The sequence below is a fragment of the Triplophysa dalaica genome, chromosome 3, assembly GCF_015846415.1.
Source record: "Triplophysa dalaica isolate WHDGS20190420 chromosome 3, ASM1584641v1, whole genome shotgun sequence".
Lineage (NCBI taxonomy): Eukaryota > Metazoa > Chordata > Actinopteri > Cypriniformes > Nemacheilidae > Triplophysa > Triplophysa dalaica.
This window is the reverse complement of record NC_079544.1, coordinates 9,455,323-9,474,632: the sequence shown is the minus strand read 5'-3', so window position 1 is coordinate 9,474,632 and position 19,310 is coordinate 9,455,323. Positions and strand designations below refer to the sequence as shown.

Sequence of the window (19,310 nt, the reverse complement as noted above, 5' to 3'; positions counted from 1 at the left end):
ACACGGGTGAAAAGCCCTTTCAGTGCTCATTTGGATGCCGAAAGCGGTTTGCACGTGCAGAAAACCTAAAGATTCATGAAAGGACACATACAGGTAATGCCAAAGACACTTCATTTTTTTTTACATTTATCTTTTGTAAATGTTCTGTATCTTTTATCAAATGTTTGGATTGTGTTTTGTTACAGGTGAAAAGCCTTTCAGATGCACTTTCGAGACCTGTGAAAGACGCTTTGCAAACAGCAGCGATAAACAGAAACACATGCGTGTTCACACATCTGTCAAACTATATCTTTGCAAGTTCTGCAATAAATCATATTCTCATGGGAGCTCCCTAAGAAAACATTTTAAGGTAATTTACAAATGAAACCAGACATATGTAGAGCTTCCTGTTACATACAGTCCAACCAAAAATTATTCAGACACCAAATAGAATGTTTGATTTTTTATAGCGGGCTCAGGACACTGTTGTTCATTTATGTAAGTGAGTATAGCAAAATGCATATTATACCCCAAATTATTCAGACAATTTGACCTGACCATGTTTTTCCAGACTGAATAAAATTAAGCATTGTTTGACAATTGACAATCGGTTGCCCATAATTTAACAGCTGACCGCTCTTCAACCTTATCTATTACATAACCTTTCTATCAAAGATATCTGAAATTATCAAGATGGTTTTGTTCTGACACAGTTTAACCCTAAGTCCTTGTCATATTTAAATACAATTTACTAAATTATAGTGAATAAACTGAAATGTTGACGGTGTCTGAATTACTTTTGGTTTGACTTTGTGTGCACAAACACTCTAAATTAATATTGTTTTTACAGATAATGTCCTTTTGGTTTATAATTTAAATTGTACTTAGAAATAAATTCAATTAAGTTTGATTCAACGTATAATAAACAAATACATTTGTTATACTTTTATCCTATGGCTTTTGTTTCTTTTCTCTGTCTCTATCCCTGCAGGTCCACTTACCACTTGTGAAGTCAATTCAGAACTGCTGCTATGACACTTAACACATGCTTAAGATCCAACCTTATAGGTTTAATTTCCAACAATATTTATCAGGTTTAGTGTTAAAGTGATAAATATAGCTGTTATAGCTAAATATATATGCATACAATGTTTAGAAAAAGTTTAAAATCTGTAAATAGCTTGTATATGTGATATTTGTGTGTTGGTCCTATAAGATGCATGTAAAAACATTGATAGCATGATCTGATGTGTTAAACCCCTCTAAACAGAATGAACAATGCATGTTTAGTAATGTCAAGTTTCCATTGGTGTGAAACCTGTGTATTTTTAAAATGTCAATGTGCCTGTTAATGTAAAGCATTACGGTAAACTGTGTTTTCTTCACAACACAGAATAAATCCTTCAAGCATTGATCAGATGTCTCTGAGCAGACAATTGTGTTCATTAGAACAGTCTGACCTATGAGCTAATTCCTTAGTGCGTAAATGGTTTACCTGAAATAAAAGATTTGCCAACAGAACCATTCTGCCACTGTGAAAGTTAACCTTTATTTGAAATACTTCCTTGTTTTCTGCGTGGAAGAGGTGAAATATTTCAGAACCTTCTGAAGGTAAAAATCCGGTCCACAATACAGAAAATAGTTGACACAGTAACTTTTAACTGTAACCAATTTTAACACGCTGTTACGTCTCCATTTTCTAGTATGAAGGGGACATATTACGTGCAGCTGTCATCATGACTGCATGCTAAATTATAAAGATTTTCTTCTGTGAGTGCTCCCAGTGATTGTCATTCTGATGGATTCTCCCACCGGACTCTTTCAAGCTGGCACCTGTCATTTTAAAGTGCAGCTGTCAGTCACATACCTGCATCTCTTCAGATCCTTTAATGGTCATATGCCATTCCCAAGCTTCATTGATTGGTGTTTTTCCCTTGAGTCTTTCTTTATAAAGCTTTCTGTAGGTCTATCATTAAAGTAGATGTCACATTCATTATTCGTGTTAAAAAGTTTCATTAATATGAATTAGCCCTATTAGACAGCAGGGGTCACCAGAGCTTTGTGTAAAGGTTGATTATAGAAAAGACTGCTTTAAAAGTAGCTGACCTCAAGTGTAGTCTGACCCTTACAACACCAAAATGTTGACGTCTGATGTATCATTTTCTAATAGCATCCAGTTCTGCTTTAGTCTTATAAATAATTTACCATAGGAGAGTGACAAATTGAAAAATTATACCGAATATAAACTATAAGTACAAAACAGGAAAAATATTAATGTCCCACAAAAGATAGGTTAATATAATAAAGGTATAAAAAGTGAAATAAACATAGGTTTACGTATAGAATAGAAACATTGTATAAAATGTAAGCATAAGCATTACAAAACTTTTACATAAGAACAAAAATCCAATATTTTATTATTTCTGATGATAAAGGTTAAAGTGGCCACATATCTCACGAAGTGATGTGGATTATAAAAACACGTCTGTCTGATGTCAAGATTCTTCAGTGTGGTGCCAAAGCTGAAGGTCATGATAAAGATCAAAAGACATAAGTAACCCATTCAGAAGTAATTGAAACACTGTTTGAAGCCTCAGGCCATCTCTTCCATATGTAGCTAAACGCGGTTTAGATACCCATTAGTGAACATGATTTGGTTAAGGTGACAGCATAGTGGAGGTCTGCTCCATTTTCCTAATATTGAATGATGTGTCTACGTGATGAAGAGGACTGGCATTGACTCATTGAATCCTAAGATCTACTGTTAGGTGTCAGTCGTTAATAATGTTTTTAAATGTCCTTTTTGTTAAGGGATGCTTTTAAGAAGATTACAAAATGACAAAAAAACAACATAGATCAACAAAGTTTGCATGTAGTCCACTTCAGAAAATGTAAGCAATGCTGGTCCAGCAGAATTGACAAATGTTTATACAAAATACAACCAACAGTATTTAGACGAATCAAAATGTCAACTCTTCAAGGATTATTCTATATGTAAGATTTATAAAAATAAAATACAAATGAAACCAGAAGTGCTTCTGGACCAGTGTTTTAACCTTGTTAAGTAGTCTATAAAGATCTGTCTCTTTATATATTATGATGCCTTCTTGATAATCACTAAATGTTTGCAGGTCAAGCTTAGTCTACTGTTCTCCTCAGTGTTACATTTACATTTAGTCATTTGGCAGATGCTTTTATCCAAAGCGACTTACAGTGCACTTATTACAGGGACAATCCCCCTGGAGCAACATGGAGTAAAGTGTCTTGCTCAAGGACACAATGGTGGTGGCTGCTGGGATCGAACCAGCTACCTTTTGATTTACCAGTTCAGTGGTTTAACCCACTAGACCACCATTTCCACTGTTACAAGATTCATCTAAACATTTTTGTCTGTTGCAAAGGGGTCAACTATTCAGAAGATGCTGGAAAAGCAAAAAATGAGCAGGACCTAGAGGATTTTTCTGAAGCGTCGTGGATATTTTAATAGCTTAGATCGTACAAGGGATTCATGAATAATATCACACTGAAACAGATTTCAGAACTGGGCTTTTTTTGTAACTCGGGCTGTTATTGTGTTTTTTGTTATGTTAAATCGCTTATTAAAAAACGTTTTTTTCTAATTATTAACATTTTGCAGGTTCGGTACAGTATAAGGGAAACAGTGGGTAACCCATGAGTCCAATTGTATTATAAATCAGGTAAAAAAACTAAAATAGGCTAAACAACAAGAAATATCTATATGTACTGTATACAGTATACTGTATTTACTGTATTTGTAATAAATTCAGATGTCTTTTGTGGTAATTTCTGTGTTACACAAACCGGAATCTATAAATAAATGCAGAACATTGTGTACCATTTTGTCACTTTTCTATAGATAAACATTGGTCATCTTTTTCTGCTCTCAGTCCCCCAAACTATTGTGGATTACTGACTCCCAGGCGTTTTTATTATCTTAGAATCTGAACTTTATGATAATTAACAATGATAGGGGCTCATGAGACTGAAAACAAAAAAATATGTGCGTGTGCTATATTAAGATTTCCTGGTGATTTCCTTCTTTGAGCTTTCACATAGATTTTAGAGAAATATAAATCTCCAACCTTGTAATTGACCACTGCATTAGAAAACACTTGACCTTGTGATCTTCAAGCATTAATTTATTACTCTTCATTCTGAAGCTGAAATGTGTGATACTTCCCTGATGGTCTCCTCAAAGCCGCAAACAAAAAAAGGATGATAGAAATAAATCCAGAATGACAGGGAAGAAGTAAAAAATTGAACATGAAATAAACAAAGAATACAAAGAATATGAATAATAAATAAATGGGGCAAATCCAGTTATCTGTAGTCCTTGTGTTCTTTGAGGTCTGTCCATGATATCTGTGTTTCATCCAGAACACCTCATTGATTCATGTGGCTTTATTAAGGGAAAGGGTGTACATTGATTGAAATGACAATTTGCTGAATCCATATTTAAAATGTATAACTTGACAACTCAGTAACATCTACTTTATATTCATAATAGAGGAAATTAACAAACAAAAAAACACTTTAATGCTGTCTAACTTCCTCATGAAATCTCATCAGCTTCCGAAAAGCTAAACAATAAAACTTCACTGGCCCTGTCCTCTAAAACCACAGTTAGGTCTTTTTTTGTTGCAAATATCATCATATTGACTTACGCAATATACAATGAATACTTTTAGTTGCTCATGTACTGAGAGTGAGACACTGAGAAACTAAAGGGGATATTCTGGGCAGTGGCACATCACTGACTGTGAGGTGAGAGTTCTGCTCTTCATCAGAATTCCTCAGTAAGTGTTGAGTTTATGTCTGATAGTTAAGAGCAGTCCACCAGATCAAACTCATGTACTTGTTAATAGAGAACGCATGAGGGGAATGCCTATTGCAGCATCCAGCCAAAACAATAACCAGATAATTCAATGGTGGGCCAAGAAATGCATTAGATTTTATTTTGTGTACCTATGAGAAACACTTTGTCCCTACTCCACAGTGACGGCTTTTATTATTCCTGTAGCCTACTGTGAAGCTAATGCTAGTATTATTCAGGATGTTGTTCTTATGTATGTGACTCACATCAGCAGTGACAGTCGGGGAGAATTAGAACATAGTCATGGTATCCTAAACATCATTTTTTACTAAACTCACATCCTGGAAGTGAGGAAAACAACTTAAATCCTTTCCAATAATTTTCTATCTTTATTTTCTCCAAACATTTTAAAAGACAAAGTGATTATAGGCTATAAGATCACCATTGGGTCACATGAACTGTCAAAAAGCAGTTTTTGATCAGTTGTTTTCTATTTTCTATTTATGTGATTTATTATAACACAGATTTGTTATAATACGATTCACTATTCAATATTATATCTTATGCAACATATCTGGTTTATTAGTTCCATCAGAAGGAAAAATGTGTTTTTGTGAGACGACGGGGAAATCTTAAATATCTATGCAAACAAAATGAAAAACTCCCTGAGGGGTTTTTGGTGTGTTTGGTTTTTGCTTATAGCCTTGAGATTGTCATGTTGATTTAGCTGTTGACAGACTGCAGCCCTCTCTGGGGTAAAACTACATGGGAATCAGAGCTGTGAGTTTTGCGCAATTATAGATCATTAAATCTGCCTTAAAAATCACATATGAATCTCAATATTTTGGTTTCACAGTACAGCGCAACAGTGGTTTCCTATATTTAAAATCCACGGAAGCTTACCAAAAGGCATTTTTGTGTCCATGTGTGTGATATTAATTGTATTTAATTATTCACAGAAATTAAATATTTCCAAATCTACATTCACATTAGATTTGATATTTGGTAGCAGATTATTAATAAAGGGGGTGCTCTTTAACATATACCCTAAACAAACAGTGTAGCAAATATCCTAGAAAATGGCAAAGAAGGGAACTGCAGACATCATCATCGACACTGCTCCCTGAAGGCAACATTAACTTTTGAGCTCATGAGAGTATTGAATTAGCTTCCTATTGATGGAACAGCAAGTAATCTTCTTACCATGAGACTTATGCACCACACTCACTGTCTCTGACTAATACCCATGTATCAGGGAAAAACAATATTTATAAAAAATAAAAAGAAATGCTATTCTCAATATTATGTGTTATAAATGACCTATTTGTGTAATGTTAAATGAAACCCAGTCTTTGTATTTATGCTAGTAATTAGATAAGTGGGTAAGTAACTAAATCTGGTAAACATGCATTTGTGTGTTAAATGTCAAATGTTTCCATGTCATTAAAATACGAAATCGATGTTTTATGACCAGATCCTGGTGCACTGATATTTTAAAGAAACTATCTCAATTGATTTACTTTTACCTATGACATCACATCCAGTTTTCAAGTCTTTTAGTGTAAAAAACTAGCTGTTTTGTTTTAATGTTTAAAAAAAGACGAAAGACCAACAACCGAATTGATGAAGCAGATGGAATTGCCCTTGGGAGCTCACAGTAAAACAAACTCATGTTCCCAGTGGCCCCTTCAAAAAAAGGGAAATAAGAAAGAAGGAAAGCAGAGGAAAGAAGTAGCAGTTTAAAGATTTGTCAGCACAGTTAGGAGATATTGGCAAAATTATTTATACAGTAAAATGCATTGCATATATTAAATTGAAATATAATTTCATAACAAAAGGCATCTGTTGATTTTTTTCTAAGCTTACAGTGAAGACTCTCTTACAAACACTTCTGATACTCTGCCTGGTGTTTCTCATCATGGACATGTCTAGTATGTTCAACCTGCTGTCTAGTGAAAGTCCCTGAATGAAATATTTTTTCCTTCTTTACAGAAATATTGTAACCTTCTTAATCATTAATAACTGTTTTCCCCCTAATGCTACCAGATGTACTAGCCTTTTGGGAGATTAAATGATAACTAAGCAATTTGTTTTATGCTAATTAGTAAAAGCTTTTAGTTTTAAACAATCAATTGCAAGAGGACTTTTACAATCATCAGAGCAGAACATTGTGTATTTTTGTGCAACAGAAGAAGGTGACCAAATAAACGATGGGAAAATCTGTCTGTGCCCTCAAGGGTCTCTCTATATATGCCCCCCACCCTTGCTCCCATGACCATGGATGTATCCGGCCGCGACAGTACAGCCCCTGCAGTGAAACTCTGCCGTAGTTGTAAGAATATGGGAGAGGTATAAGAGGGGCGCTGGGCACTCATCACGACAGATCTTTTAAAACAACACTCTCATTTAATTTTGGAAAGACTTAACAGCCTGGATGTATCATTTTACAAGGTAAAAACAAAAAAGTAAATGTTTTATTGTATTCGCATTTATATTTTAAATGTTAACATTTAATCAAACCTAGGCTTAACTTAAAATGAAAAATAGGCAAAATCAAAGCTTTTCTTCAACCTTGGCAAAGAACTTTATAGATTCTATGTTTTATCATATTTGTTTGAGAATTAATAAAAAAATTAAAAGAATATAACCTCAGGAAACAAACAGTGAACAAGTACTGTAATAGAAAATGTTTTCAATGTCAAATCTAATGTGTTGTTTTCTTTGTGTGTTTGTCTGGCCATGTGCAGCTTCTCTCCAGCCACTAACCCACCACTGATGTATATCACACGCTAGTTTATGTGACATTAAGATTCGCTGTCAAGGTAAGTGGACTCTTTCATTTATGTTTGTGATATTCATATTGAAGGTATAAATGTTTCCTCTTTTCTTCTTAGAGATGGGATTAATCATATTCATATTTTTAGGGAGTCCAGAGATTTGTATTAGATTGTCAAAATAAAAATAAGTGAAAACAAAAACATGTCCCTTATCAACATGACTAACTGCAGTATTCTGATCAGAAATCACTTCCTAAACAACACCGGATGTCTGATAAGCGTATTAAAATAGGATTCTTAGATAGAGTGATATTCAAAACCTTGTAATGCAATGTTGCTGTCTTTGGTTGCTGTCTTCCTTTGGTATTTCCACTCCTTCATCTGCTTACATAATATGTTTTGTGAAAAAACTAACGAATTTAAAGCTTCTAGCAAAAGATAAAAGCTTTTGTCCATTTGCTTCAATGGTGAGAATCCAGTGTTCATAAAAGATGAGCTACTGTATAAACAAATGTTTGACCTTTTAAAAAAGTCACGATATTCACCCAAGAGACGCAGCCTGGTCTTTTCAAACTCTTTTCACATTGTAAAGTTATGGGAGTAGTTTAATTGAATCACCAATGTTATTTAACTTAAATGTCGGTCCACATTAAAATATTTAAGATTCTGCACATTTCTAGCTCGGCAATTATAAAAAGTAACGTTGAAATTGTAAACTGTTTTGTCAGATTTCTTTCATATTGACAAACCTTAAATCTGGCTGGAAAAATCAGATTTTATACAAACTTTTAAGAGTCCATGCCAGCTTAAATGCATTCTAAAATTGTCTGTATAGGGTTAAATTGCGTTTGGGTTTTTTATCTTGATGAATTAAAACAACAGTTCAGATATAACAGATCAAGTTTAACTAGATTAAACTATAATGAAGATTTGATTATTAATTTAATTGTCTTTATAGGCTTTCCATGCTCATCAAGCTCTTAAAGGACTCATTGTTTGAGCACTTTCAACCATGCAGTTGGTATGATTTATTAGGGTCTTCATGAAATGTCTGGAAAATATTTAGTTTAAAAACACTCTATGGCTGTGTAAACAAAACCCCTTTGCCTCGTCAATAACAGCTCACAGCAACCCGTTTTGGTGCATGTCTCTTTATATTATAATGAATTATCTGATGCAGATCTCAGCTGAATTACGTGGATTTTAGCTCATGTCATTGCTAAGTTTTAACGTTACACAGACTACGTGAGAGCATAACTATGCTGTGACATATTTTCATCCTACGGACGAATGATTTGAGACGTTTAAAATGAAACTAACCTCAGTGTTCGCCCCTGTTCATTAGCAAAAAAACAGATAATGTACAGATAACATACAAACGGATAAACTCCAAGTGTTTATTTGCCAAATAACATAAATATAGAGTACGTTTAACACTGGCTTTGAATGTTCTATTTAGCCCGTTACTGACTTCTTTCCCTATCATATGCTAACGTTATCCTCCTCTATATACTGTACAGGTACGTCAATTCAGACTGTTGGTAATATTACTTACATCGGCAGCTTTGTCTCGTTCTGTTGGTCTCGATCCCTCTTGAGGAACAACTTTGAAGCTAATCCTGCTTGTACTATCCCAGGTTGATAAAGAACTCCTGCTTGAAGTAATTTGTGCAAACAAGCAGGTTTTTATGTATGGTTTCTGAGGGATTTCCACTAAAAATATAATAAAGCCACTTCTGTCTCTTTCGAGGTTAGGACTCTGTGCAGCGACTGCATCGCATGTTGTCGACAAACTTTAGCCGTGGTGTCACCTACACCGCTGTCGCTTGTGACAATAACAATGGAGGCGGTATTTATTTATTAACATGCGGAAATTTCGGACGCAAATTTCGGACTCAATGTGCAATGAGATTTAGGGGCAGTAATATAATATAAGATACTGCTTTTACCTCACAATAGGAGCAAAACTTGAACGGCTCGATATCTCACATGCTTGCAGGGAAAGGTTCATCAAAACAAAAATTACTGGGATATTGTTTTTCACGTTTTTTGGGTTGCTAGATGCACCTGGGACCCGTTTATAGATCTTAAACACAGAAATATTATGATTTTCATCAGATGACTCCTTCAAATAACATGAGCATAGCGACATCTGGTGTTTGTTGTAAGTATTGTACCTTAGTCTTAACCTTCATCCTCTTTTTTCTTTTAGGCCTCCTTTTGCTCTGCAGGTTGTAAAACTGAAGGACAAACATTCAAAATGGAAAACCTCACGACTGGTCCTCCCATGGGCCTGGAACTTAGATGTAACATGACTGGGAGCCACAATTTTATCTTCACATTTATTCCGGTGGTGTACGGCTGCAACTTTATTATCGGAATAGTAGGAAACAGCCTGGTAGTGGCTGTCATCTACTTCTGTTTGAAACTAAAAACCGTTTCCAATATATTTGTTTTGAACCTTGCAATCTCAGACCTGACTTTTCTTCTCACCCTGCCCATTTGGGCCATATACACCGCCACAGGCTACCAGTGGCCTTTTGGAAGCTTCTTATGTAAAGCTATCGCCGGTATGGCCCTTTTTAATCTATATACCAGCATTTTTCTCCTTACTGCTCTCAGCATTGATCGCTATCTTGCCATAGTTCACCCAGTTCAGTCTAGACAGTGCCGTACGGTGGTCTACGGCCGTGTGACGTGCGTCTTAGTTTGGGTAGTGGCTTTGTTTCTGAGTCTACCCACCGCTGCCGTACGGAGGACACACTTTATCCAGCATAGCAATGTAACTGTATGTGGCATCCTGGACAAGGAAGAGCTTCGCAATGTGCTTGCTGCTCTCAGTCTGATGAAGGGCGTGCTCGGGTTCCTTCTGCCCATCACCATCATCTTCACATGCTACTGTCTGATTGGCCGGGCTCTTCTCAAAGCGAAGAACATTCAAAAGAACTCAAAGTCAAACAGGGATGAAGCATTAAGCATGCTGACCGCTGCAGTGCTGTCATTTTTCCTCTGCTGGGCACCACATCAGATCTTTAACTTTATGAACGTACTAATCACCATCAAAGTGATCACCAGCTGTGATGTCATAGAGGTGGTTGATACTGTATTGCCTTTTACCATTTGTATTGCCTTTTTCAACAGCTGTATGAACCCAATTGTATACAGTTTTGTTGGGAAGAATTTCCGCAAGAGCTTGCTGAAGCTGACGAGATCCTCCTCAAAGTCGGTTGCCACTCATCCCAGCCTCAGTACCAAGATGAGCTCTCTCTCGTATTGACAGAGTCAATGAACATCTCTGTTATAAAAAAATCCTCGCTGTCTCAAGCCACGTGATCAAATCAAACATCAATCACCAATGAAACATCTTTAAAGACTGATACTGTTGGCTCAAATAGAAGATTAGTCTCTCCCTGTAAATGACTGTTGTGACTGGAATGGGAACACAAATTGTGGTTCTTTTTTCTGTTGCTTTACATTTACAGTTCATTTGAGCATTAACATTACACATTTTACATTAAGGTTCTAGTTAACTATTTTAGTTAACATGACCTAATGCTGAACAATACTATTACATTTAGTTCTTCTTAGGTTAATGTTCATTTCAACAAACATTTTTGGTCAAAAGTTGAATTTGTTAACATATATGCAACGTAACTTACTGTGCGTTCAGCCTTAATGTTTTATCATGTACATTCCTTATAATATTGAATCCATGAAGGTTGTATTTTATTGCAGTGAAGCAACAAAACTTGTTTTATGCTGTGTATAGTTAGCTCAGTGAAAAGTGTAAATTATGAGCAAACGTTACATCATTGATATGCTTGTTAATATACTATTAAACGTAGATAAGGAACTTTGTATAAATCTACAAAACTCATTCCACTACCATTGCAACTGTGAGAAAAGCAAGTAGGCCCTATATGGCACTTCTCAGATTACTAGAGATAATAACGCTCTTTGGTGTATGTGCGTTTTATTTTCAGTAATTTTATGTAACTGCAGAATGTACAGAATGTACTTTTTATATGATATTTAACCCAGAAGGGACTCTTTATTGGGTCTAAATGATGGCATGATGTATAAGTACTGACATGATTAGTGTCATTTACCATAATACAGTATGTATATTTTCACCACTTTAAGAAGTCGTGAAATGTGTATAAAAGCTCAGTAATGTTTGTTTCTTGTTGTTAAATTGTGTCTTTTAATGGCCAAATGCATTAAAATAATGTTGCCTGCTTGAAAATCGAAATAAAATTTCTTTAAAATTTAAACTAAGACTTTTTTGCCACTGAATGACATCGAAAAGTATGACGTTACAAATTGGGCAAAAAAACGACTACACCACTTTTATGCATAAAAGCATGAAGCGAACGTTTTTTAAACATGACGATTATGTTTCTAGACTATCTAAAGTAGGCCTTAATATCAGAAAAAGTGAGTTATAAATTATAACTACACTTAACGTGTCTATGAAATAATAGAGTGCGTAGCGTTCAAACTCCGGGGGGCGTGTCTGTTGTCAGACTTCACGTGACCATCATGTGTCAGTACGCGTATGTGACTTCACGCAGCACTGCGCGGACTATACAGCATATGACGCCTGAAGTACCGCGAGAGCAACCTTAAAATAGCTGCGCTCTCGCTGTACTTTGATGTCATACTTCAATCTATCTGCGCAGCTGCGCATGTGGTCGAACACACGTACCAGTATAAATCCTCTGTCAGAGCACGCAGTAGCTCTCTCTTGTCGTTTCTCAAAGGCCTTCTTTCTGGCTCGGTCTGGCTTTGGTGTTACGTGAACCATGGCAGGTAAGCAATTCATGTGAACCGCCTTATATCGCCTGTGCATGTCAAATAAGGTCAATTACTGTTGAATTTGCGCTACTGTGAGGATTTATACGGTGTATATATAACCTGCACTGTGTTGTTTACATCGAATTAAAATGTCAGCTATAATATCCAATGTCCTGCAACCTGACTTTGGATATTATAGTTGACATTATTCGCTGTAATTTAGGCTGTCCGAACCTTATAAACTGCGTTAATGTGTGAATTGTTGCGTAATGGCCTGTTGACTTCTCATACGCAGTGCAAATAGTTTCCATTTCTACGCAATATTCACCGCACAGACATACTGTTTCTTCTATGTTCACAGCAAACTTTAAAGCACGTGTCTATTACACAAAATGTAACGCACTAAGCTCTTTCGCTGAGTTTATGTAAAACGCAGTAGATGTAATGTTTATTGCAAAGGACATTGGCACAAAAATCGCATATCAGTGTTATATCTGTTTAAAACTGCTGTAAAGACTCTTGTTTGTCATCAACAAGGCATACACACATTTTATTAAGTGAAGTATTAAATGTATAAGCCTATGCATTTTGAATATGATGTTTTTTTTTTTTAGTTAAGCAAGATGTTTTAAATGTTAGGTTTGCGTAATGATAGTGTTTGTTTGTTAATTCAGACCAGGCTTTTGTCACACTCGCAACAACTGACAACTATGCCAAAGGAGCAATGGTCCTTTGCCAGTCCTTGAGGAACCACAACACAACCAGGAAAATCGTGGCCCTGATTGGCCCCTATGTCTCCGAAACCTCCAGGTAACGTGTTTGTTTTATTTTACGTCTTTCTGTTGTGTTTTGCGCGGTCTCGTACTGCTGAAATGTGCTCTTTAGATCCGTCATCGTCCCTGTGTTATATTGCAGAGCAGTGCTTCGTAAGTTGTATGATGAGGTCAGGCTGGTGGATGTGTTGGACAGTGGGGATGCCACACACTTGGCCATGATGAAGAGACCCGACTTGGGCGTCACGTTTACGAAACTCCACTGCTGGACTCTTACCGAATACTCCAAATGCGTGTTTATGGATGCAGATACTCTAGTGAGTGGTGTTTCTCAGTGCTGGTCGTTTTTTATCTCTGTGATGTCATATAGTTTTCTTTACCATCAACAGGTTTTGTCTAACATTGATGAATTATTTGAAAGAGAGGAGCTGTCTGCAGCACCAGACCCTGGCTGGCCTGACTGCTTCAACTCTGGTGTGTTTGTCTTCCGTCCCTCCAATGAGACTTATGAGAAGCTTATTACAGCTTGTTCAGAAAATGGCAGCTTTGATGGTGAGTGACACATTCTCATCACAGTGGTTTTATTTGTTGAAAGAGCTCTGGTGGTGGGGGGGTATTCGTATTTCTGCTCATTGAATGGAGGTTTGTAAAGTGCAGATGTTTTGGAAAACTGAATTCCAAATTCTTCCTCAAAAATGCTCCTGCTGTGGGACGGGTTACGTGTTTCGAAGCACATCTTGTTGATGCGGTCTGGGAAATAACTGCACAAGCTTGCTAGAGCTATATATGGCCATGACGAAGTGCTTTATCAGGCATATGTTGATTGAACACAAGGAAGCTCTGTGGAATTTCTTATTTTTGGATGGACCTCTCAGACTGGAGTGATTTCTGAGCTTCGTGTGGGCAAATGTAAATCGAGGCTCCAGCCAGAAATGCCTCCTTTGACCCTATAACTCAAATTGTTGTTTTAGAGATGTATGCAAATGCAGGTGTGTGTATATATATGTGTATATATAACCCAAATTCATGTTTGGGCTTTAAACCGGAATCCTCTGTGGTTTGCGGTTTAGTTGAAGACTTAATCTTGAACAAAGTATTGAGCCTCCGTGTTATCAGTAGTGGTCTTTACTGGATATCTTTTGAGAGGTTAAAAGAGCATCTGTGTTTCATGTTTGTTATCTATCCATTTAAATGTGGCACAATGAACAGAGGGTATTTAGTTCCTGTAGTGTGATTTAATTAGTCCTGTGACATTATGTGACGGTCTCTGAACGCCATAGAGGTCCCTGAACGCAATTAGAGGTCTCTGAACGTCAGCCAGTGTCTAGATTCGTGTTGAACATGTTCATCCCCTTGTCAGGAGTATCATCTTGTGCTTTTTTAAGTGTAACAGTCACGTGTTCAGTGATTATCTGAGGTCTGCTGGACTTTCCCGGTCCATGTTCCCCTGTGTTTGCTTAACTCTGACACTGTGCAAAGAACTGGATGTGAGCTTACATTTGTTTAGCGGTTGTTTACTTACAATAGTGACATGCAGTATGTAATGATGTTAAACGATTTTAGGGGTGTTTGTAATAATCAAAATATTTTTTCTGGCCGGTTTCATTTTATTGATACTTTTTAAATGTTTTGTTTATACATGTGACTGATGGTTTGGTGAGAGGTGTGCATATCATATCTTATACTGAGGATCACCTGAAATGTTTTTCTGTGCCTTTTATTCTTTCATTGACTTTGTTTTTCTTGTTTGTTCCGTCAGGTGGGGATCAGGGAGTTCTCAACAGCTTCTTCAGTGATTGGGCAACAGCAGACATTTCAAAACACCTTCCTTTTATTTACAACCTCAGCAGCATTGCCATCTACACCTATCTCCCAGCATTCAAAAAGTGAGTGTGCTATGATCATTTAACAGATTGAAGAAATGTCCTGGGTACTGATTGTATATGTTTTACTTGCTCTTGTTTTAAAGGCCCCCTACGGTGAAAATCAAGTTTTTAATGAGTAGTTCATTTTAAAATTAAAATGTCATAATTTACTCACCCACATGTCATACAAGCTTTACGTGTGTTAATTTCTTCTGGTGAAAATAAAAATATTAGGGTTATGAGGAAAGCTTTTCGGGGTTCTTCTCCATATAATGGTCTTGAACGGGGGCTGTTGGTTGAGGTCTAAATTTAAGTTTCATCGCAGCTTTACACGACCCCAACTGATGCATAAGTGTGTTGTCTAGCAAAATGATTAGTCATTTTCCAAAAGAACTAAAAAATGATATACTTCTTAAACGTAAATATCTTGACGTTCCTCAAAGATGTGTGTCCACGACTTCACGTATTACGTAATCACCTTGGAAAGGTCACGCAAGTTCCGACCTAGTGTTTACAAGAGTTCTTGGATGTTGAATGACACACTATAGGGCTTTTCGCACTGCTCTTAACCCGGGTTATCTTCTTTCTAAACCCTGCTTTTAGCCCGGGTAAACTGACGTTTCACACTTGTCATTTCCAAAGTAGTGTTAGCAGCACCACTTTTGCAGGGTTAACCCTGCATTACGGTGTCAAACGTGTGCAGTGTGAAACGAACCGGGATAGAATAAAAGGACCAGATGCTTCGCAACGTACAACCAATCAAAACTGAACCGTTCTTGCCTCATTTCATAAGCTGTGCACAGTCAAAAACTCCATGCGTCCGTTGTGCCGTTTAAACAATCTTGAGTTTATCTATTTGAGCAACTAATGGAGGCTTAAAATGGCCAAAAAGGATTTGCGAGGTGTCTTTTTTTTTTTCTGATGCGGAACAAAAAGGTTTTTGGTTTTTTAAAGGGACCATGCACTAGTTTTATTCAGTCAGTTTGACGCTGCAAAATAATAAGCAGTGTGAAACCGATAACCCAGGATTTTGTTTTCCAGGGGTTTAGAATAACCTGAGATTAAGTGTGAAAAGCCCCAAAATGTCTTTGTGCAAGAATATTGTTTTAAATGGTCAATCCGTGTATTTGTTTAAAACGTATATAATATATTGGTTTTCTTGGAAAATTACAAATCGTTTTGCAAGACGACACCCCTTTGGAAGCTGTCATGAAACTGAAATTTGGACCTTAACGTACATGCCCCCGTTTACGTGTATTATCTGGATAAGAACCCTGAAAAGCTTTCCTCAAACGCCTAAATTTTTTGACCGATGAAGTAAACGCCATACGGCTAGTATGACATGTGGGTGAGTGAATTATCATGAAATTTTAAAGTGAAGTACTTTTAAATTAGCAATTGGTTTAAGACAAATGTGGCAATTTATGAGTATTTTCTTCATAAAACTAGTTTAAAAATTGCAGTTTGAAACTACTCATACGACCCCTGTGGATCAGCAGTTTGAAGCATAAATATTTGAAGATTCGGGCTAAAATGATAGCTGCACTGCTGTCAGCCCTGTCTCAGTTTTACACTACACTTAGTTTTCTCAGCGTCCAAACTAACGAATGCAATTTAGTGTATGGGGGGGCTAGTTTGCATATTCAAGTATGAGCTGTAGTTATATTCAAGCCATTTTAAGACCGTAAAGAGGATCTCTTGTGAAAATTATTTTTCCTATTTAGATTAGTTTTAAGGGATAAGAATGTTAACCACAGGTGGACTGTAAGGTGTTGTCTACATATGTTCTTTTGGTATGACTGTTGGATTTACTTGCCGCAGTGTATTGCGACTGATGCCAAGGTCAAATTAAAGCCTGATCACCCTGTGACTCTTTGTAACCAGATATGTAAACGACATCAGAAATCCTTTCTGTTCTTGGCCTTGCACCTCAACTTCCACCAAATACATACTGGCCTCAAAGTAGTAGGTCTATATTAAGGCTTTTACACATAGCCTAAATGGCATTTTGACCAGTCGGTTATGTGATCTGTTAGCAACGGTAGTGTATGGACAATTTGTTCCTGTGTGAAACGAACTGACGCATCTCACCAGCTTGTTCACTTTAATGCTAATAGTTTTATTTTTGTTTAATGTGTAAGTTGAAAAGATGTCATTTTAATGCCCGTCTTCCCATTCTTGTTGCCCCCAGATATGGCCATGATGCCAAGGTAGTTCATTTCCTCGGCAAAATCAAACCATGGGACTATAGTTTTGATACCACTAGCAAAACCGTAAAAGGACAGTCCCAGGATGCTTCTGCCATGCACCCAAACTTCTTGCTTCAGTGGTGGGAGCTATTCTCTTCCTTCGTTTTGCCCCAGATGAAAGCCGAATATGGTGACCAGCCCTTCCATTCCGGATGCACAGAGGTGAGTAGCGCTTAAACTGTATTATTGGTACAATTATAGTAAGGTTTTGTAGGAGAATGGCACCACGTGGGTGGAGGTATGGGTTTAAAAACTAGCGGGATGTCTTTATTTGGAGTGTGGAAGATATAATTATAAATGTGCATAAAGAAAACGATAGGGTTCATTTTGATCTTATTGTAAAGTGGCTCTTTATTGTGTGGGCCAGATCTATGCATTTTTTCCTTATTTAACAACCTATTAAAGGGTTAAATTTGTAAAATATAGCGGCATCTTGCGAACAGGTTATGAATTGCAACTAATGGCTCGCTCTACCGCTCAACCCTCCCTTTCGAAGCACCACGGTGGCGGACACAGGACTAACATGTTGTCACGTTTTCACTTTGCTGAAGGAGATAACATAGACAAACTGCTCTACAGAGCGCATTTTGTTTGTTTAGTAGATCGAAATGGCTCCTCTGATATTAAAAACAAAGGTTTAATATGTTAGGTTTTATTCACCTATGAAAACATAGTTATCCACATCATATGGCACTTCTGTCAATCCTCCTTTACGTCACACATTGCACCTTTAAAGTATCAGTTGAATTGAGTTTCTACGCTAGAGATGTACAAAATGCTGTGGGCCCTCAGAACCACTACTTGTTTTCTTCTAACATATTTTTTACTTCTAACAAATTTGACTTATACCAAATGATTAAATGCATAATTCTTACTAGTTTTCTAAACAACTTAAAAGAATAATCTTAGATTGAAATGGAGCGTTTTGTGGATAGGTGTGAGGTATCCCGAAAATGTAGAACTGTCACGCTTCACTAGATTATTTTTGGCTTCTGTTGTATGTGGAAAATCAGCTTTTGGACAGCTTGTCCGGTGTATACTGAAAACTAACAATACATTAAGCTACAATTAAGAATGGAAATTTGTTCTGCTCGGTGCTCCAGAGTATTTCCTGATTTGTCTGATTTTCCTTTCAGAGTAATATTCACGAAGACGTTGCTCAGGTGGATACATCCCATCATTCCCCTCCGCCTCAGATGTCTTCTCAAGAGCGGAAACAGAGGTGGGAGCAGGGCCAAGCTGACTACATGGGAGTGGACTCTTTTGACAACATTGAGAAAAGACTAGATTCCTTCCTAGAGTGATGAGCACCCAGCAATGCATTATAAGATCTAGATTTGTACTGGGGTATGTATAGGGCATAACATTACAAACACTTAAAAACATAACTTTTACACCACTTTAAGTGGTATATGCAGCTCAACCATTCAACCTCTTTCATTGTGATTGCAAAAGTTATAAGAATGTTTTTGCGTAATTCTGTGTGTCCACACGTTGCCTCATTTCCTGAGGTAACAACAGGCAAGCAACACGTCTCTGTCAAGATACTGCTGTTAAATGTTGTTTTAGTTACTGTAATTTAAATGCGTTACCGTCCAAGAATTTTCAAGTTTGATTTGTCTATTGTGGAGATCAGAAACCGTTGGAAAAAATCATGCAGCAACCAAGGCCAAACCTTGTAAATGTTTTACACTGCAAGTATACAGCTCATCACTTTAGCTTCAATATTAATCTGCTGATGACCTTCATGATATTGTTTACAAGATGCTTCGTATACAGCAACTTCTGTGAACGGTCATTACGCAAGGTGTGATATACATCGGTAACTCTTATTGACTGAACCAAGGTCACTCCACCCTCGCTTACTGGGCAGTCACTCCCTGTACCAAGGTTATGGCAACAATGTCTTTGCTTCACTTAGTTCCACCATACTAGTGTTAACACAATTTCTGTAGCTGTAACTACTGAAAGTTTAACTTTCCTGTAGCTCTGCCCTTCACCTGCAACATCTTAAATAAAGAACAAGTAATGTGAAT

General features: G+C 36.9%; 2 protein-coding genes across 2 annotated transcripts; both read left to right on the top strand.

Annotated features, from left to right (window-relative positions):
• Positions 1–7,164: 7,164 nt before the first annotated feature.
• agtr1a (angiotensin II receptor, type 1a) lies at positions 7,165–12,082 on the top strand. Its single transcript, XM_056743790.1, has 3 exons — positions 7,165–7,264; positions 7,561–7,635; positions 9,803–12,082. Exon 3 carries the CDS (start codon positions 9,851–9,853, stop codon positions 10,865–10,867), a length of 1,017 nt encoding a protein of 338 aa, XP_056599768.1. The 5' UTR covers positions 7,165–7,264; positions 7,561–7,635; positions 9,803–9,850; the 3' UTR covers positions 10,868–12,082.
• A 215-nt stretch (positions 12,083–12,297) lies between these two features.
• Positions 12,298–19,309, top strand: gyg1a (glycogenin 1a). The gene is made up of 7 exons (XM_056743195.1): positions 12,298–12,402; positions 13,062–13,197; positions 13,303–13,477; positions 13,550–13,712; positions 14,920–15,046; positions 17,217–17,436; positions 18,411–19,309. Exons 1-7 carry the CDS (start codon positions 12,396–12,398, stop codon positions 18,576–18,578), a joined length of 996 nt encoding a protein of 331 aa, XP_056599173.1. The 5' UTR covers positions 12,298–12,395; the 3' UTR covers positions 18,579–19,309.
• The last annotated feature ends 1 nt before the right edge of the window (position 19,310 follows it).

What these genes read in the sequence shown, in the direction of transcription:
- agtr1a (XM_056743790.1), top strand. Translation starts at nt 9,851, where the DNA reads ATGGAAAACCTCACGACTGGTCCTCCCATGGGCCTGGAACTTAGATGT.
- gyg1a (XM_056743195.1), top strand. An exon ending in TATCTCCCAGCATTCAAAAA is followed by an intron (nt 15,047 to 17,216) that starts GTGAGTGTGCTA and finishes TGTTGCCCCCAG; the next exon opens with ATATGGCCATGATGCCAAGG. An exon ending in TCCATTCCGGATGCACAGAG is followed by an intron (nt 17,437 to 18,410) that starts GTGAGTAGCGCT and finishes TTTTCCTTTCAG; the next exon opens with AGTAATATTCACGAAGACGT.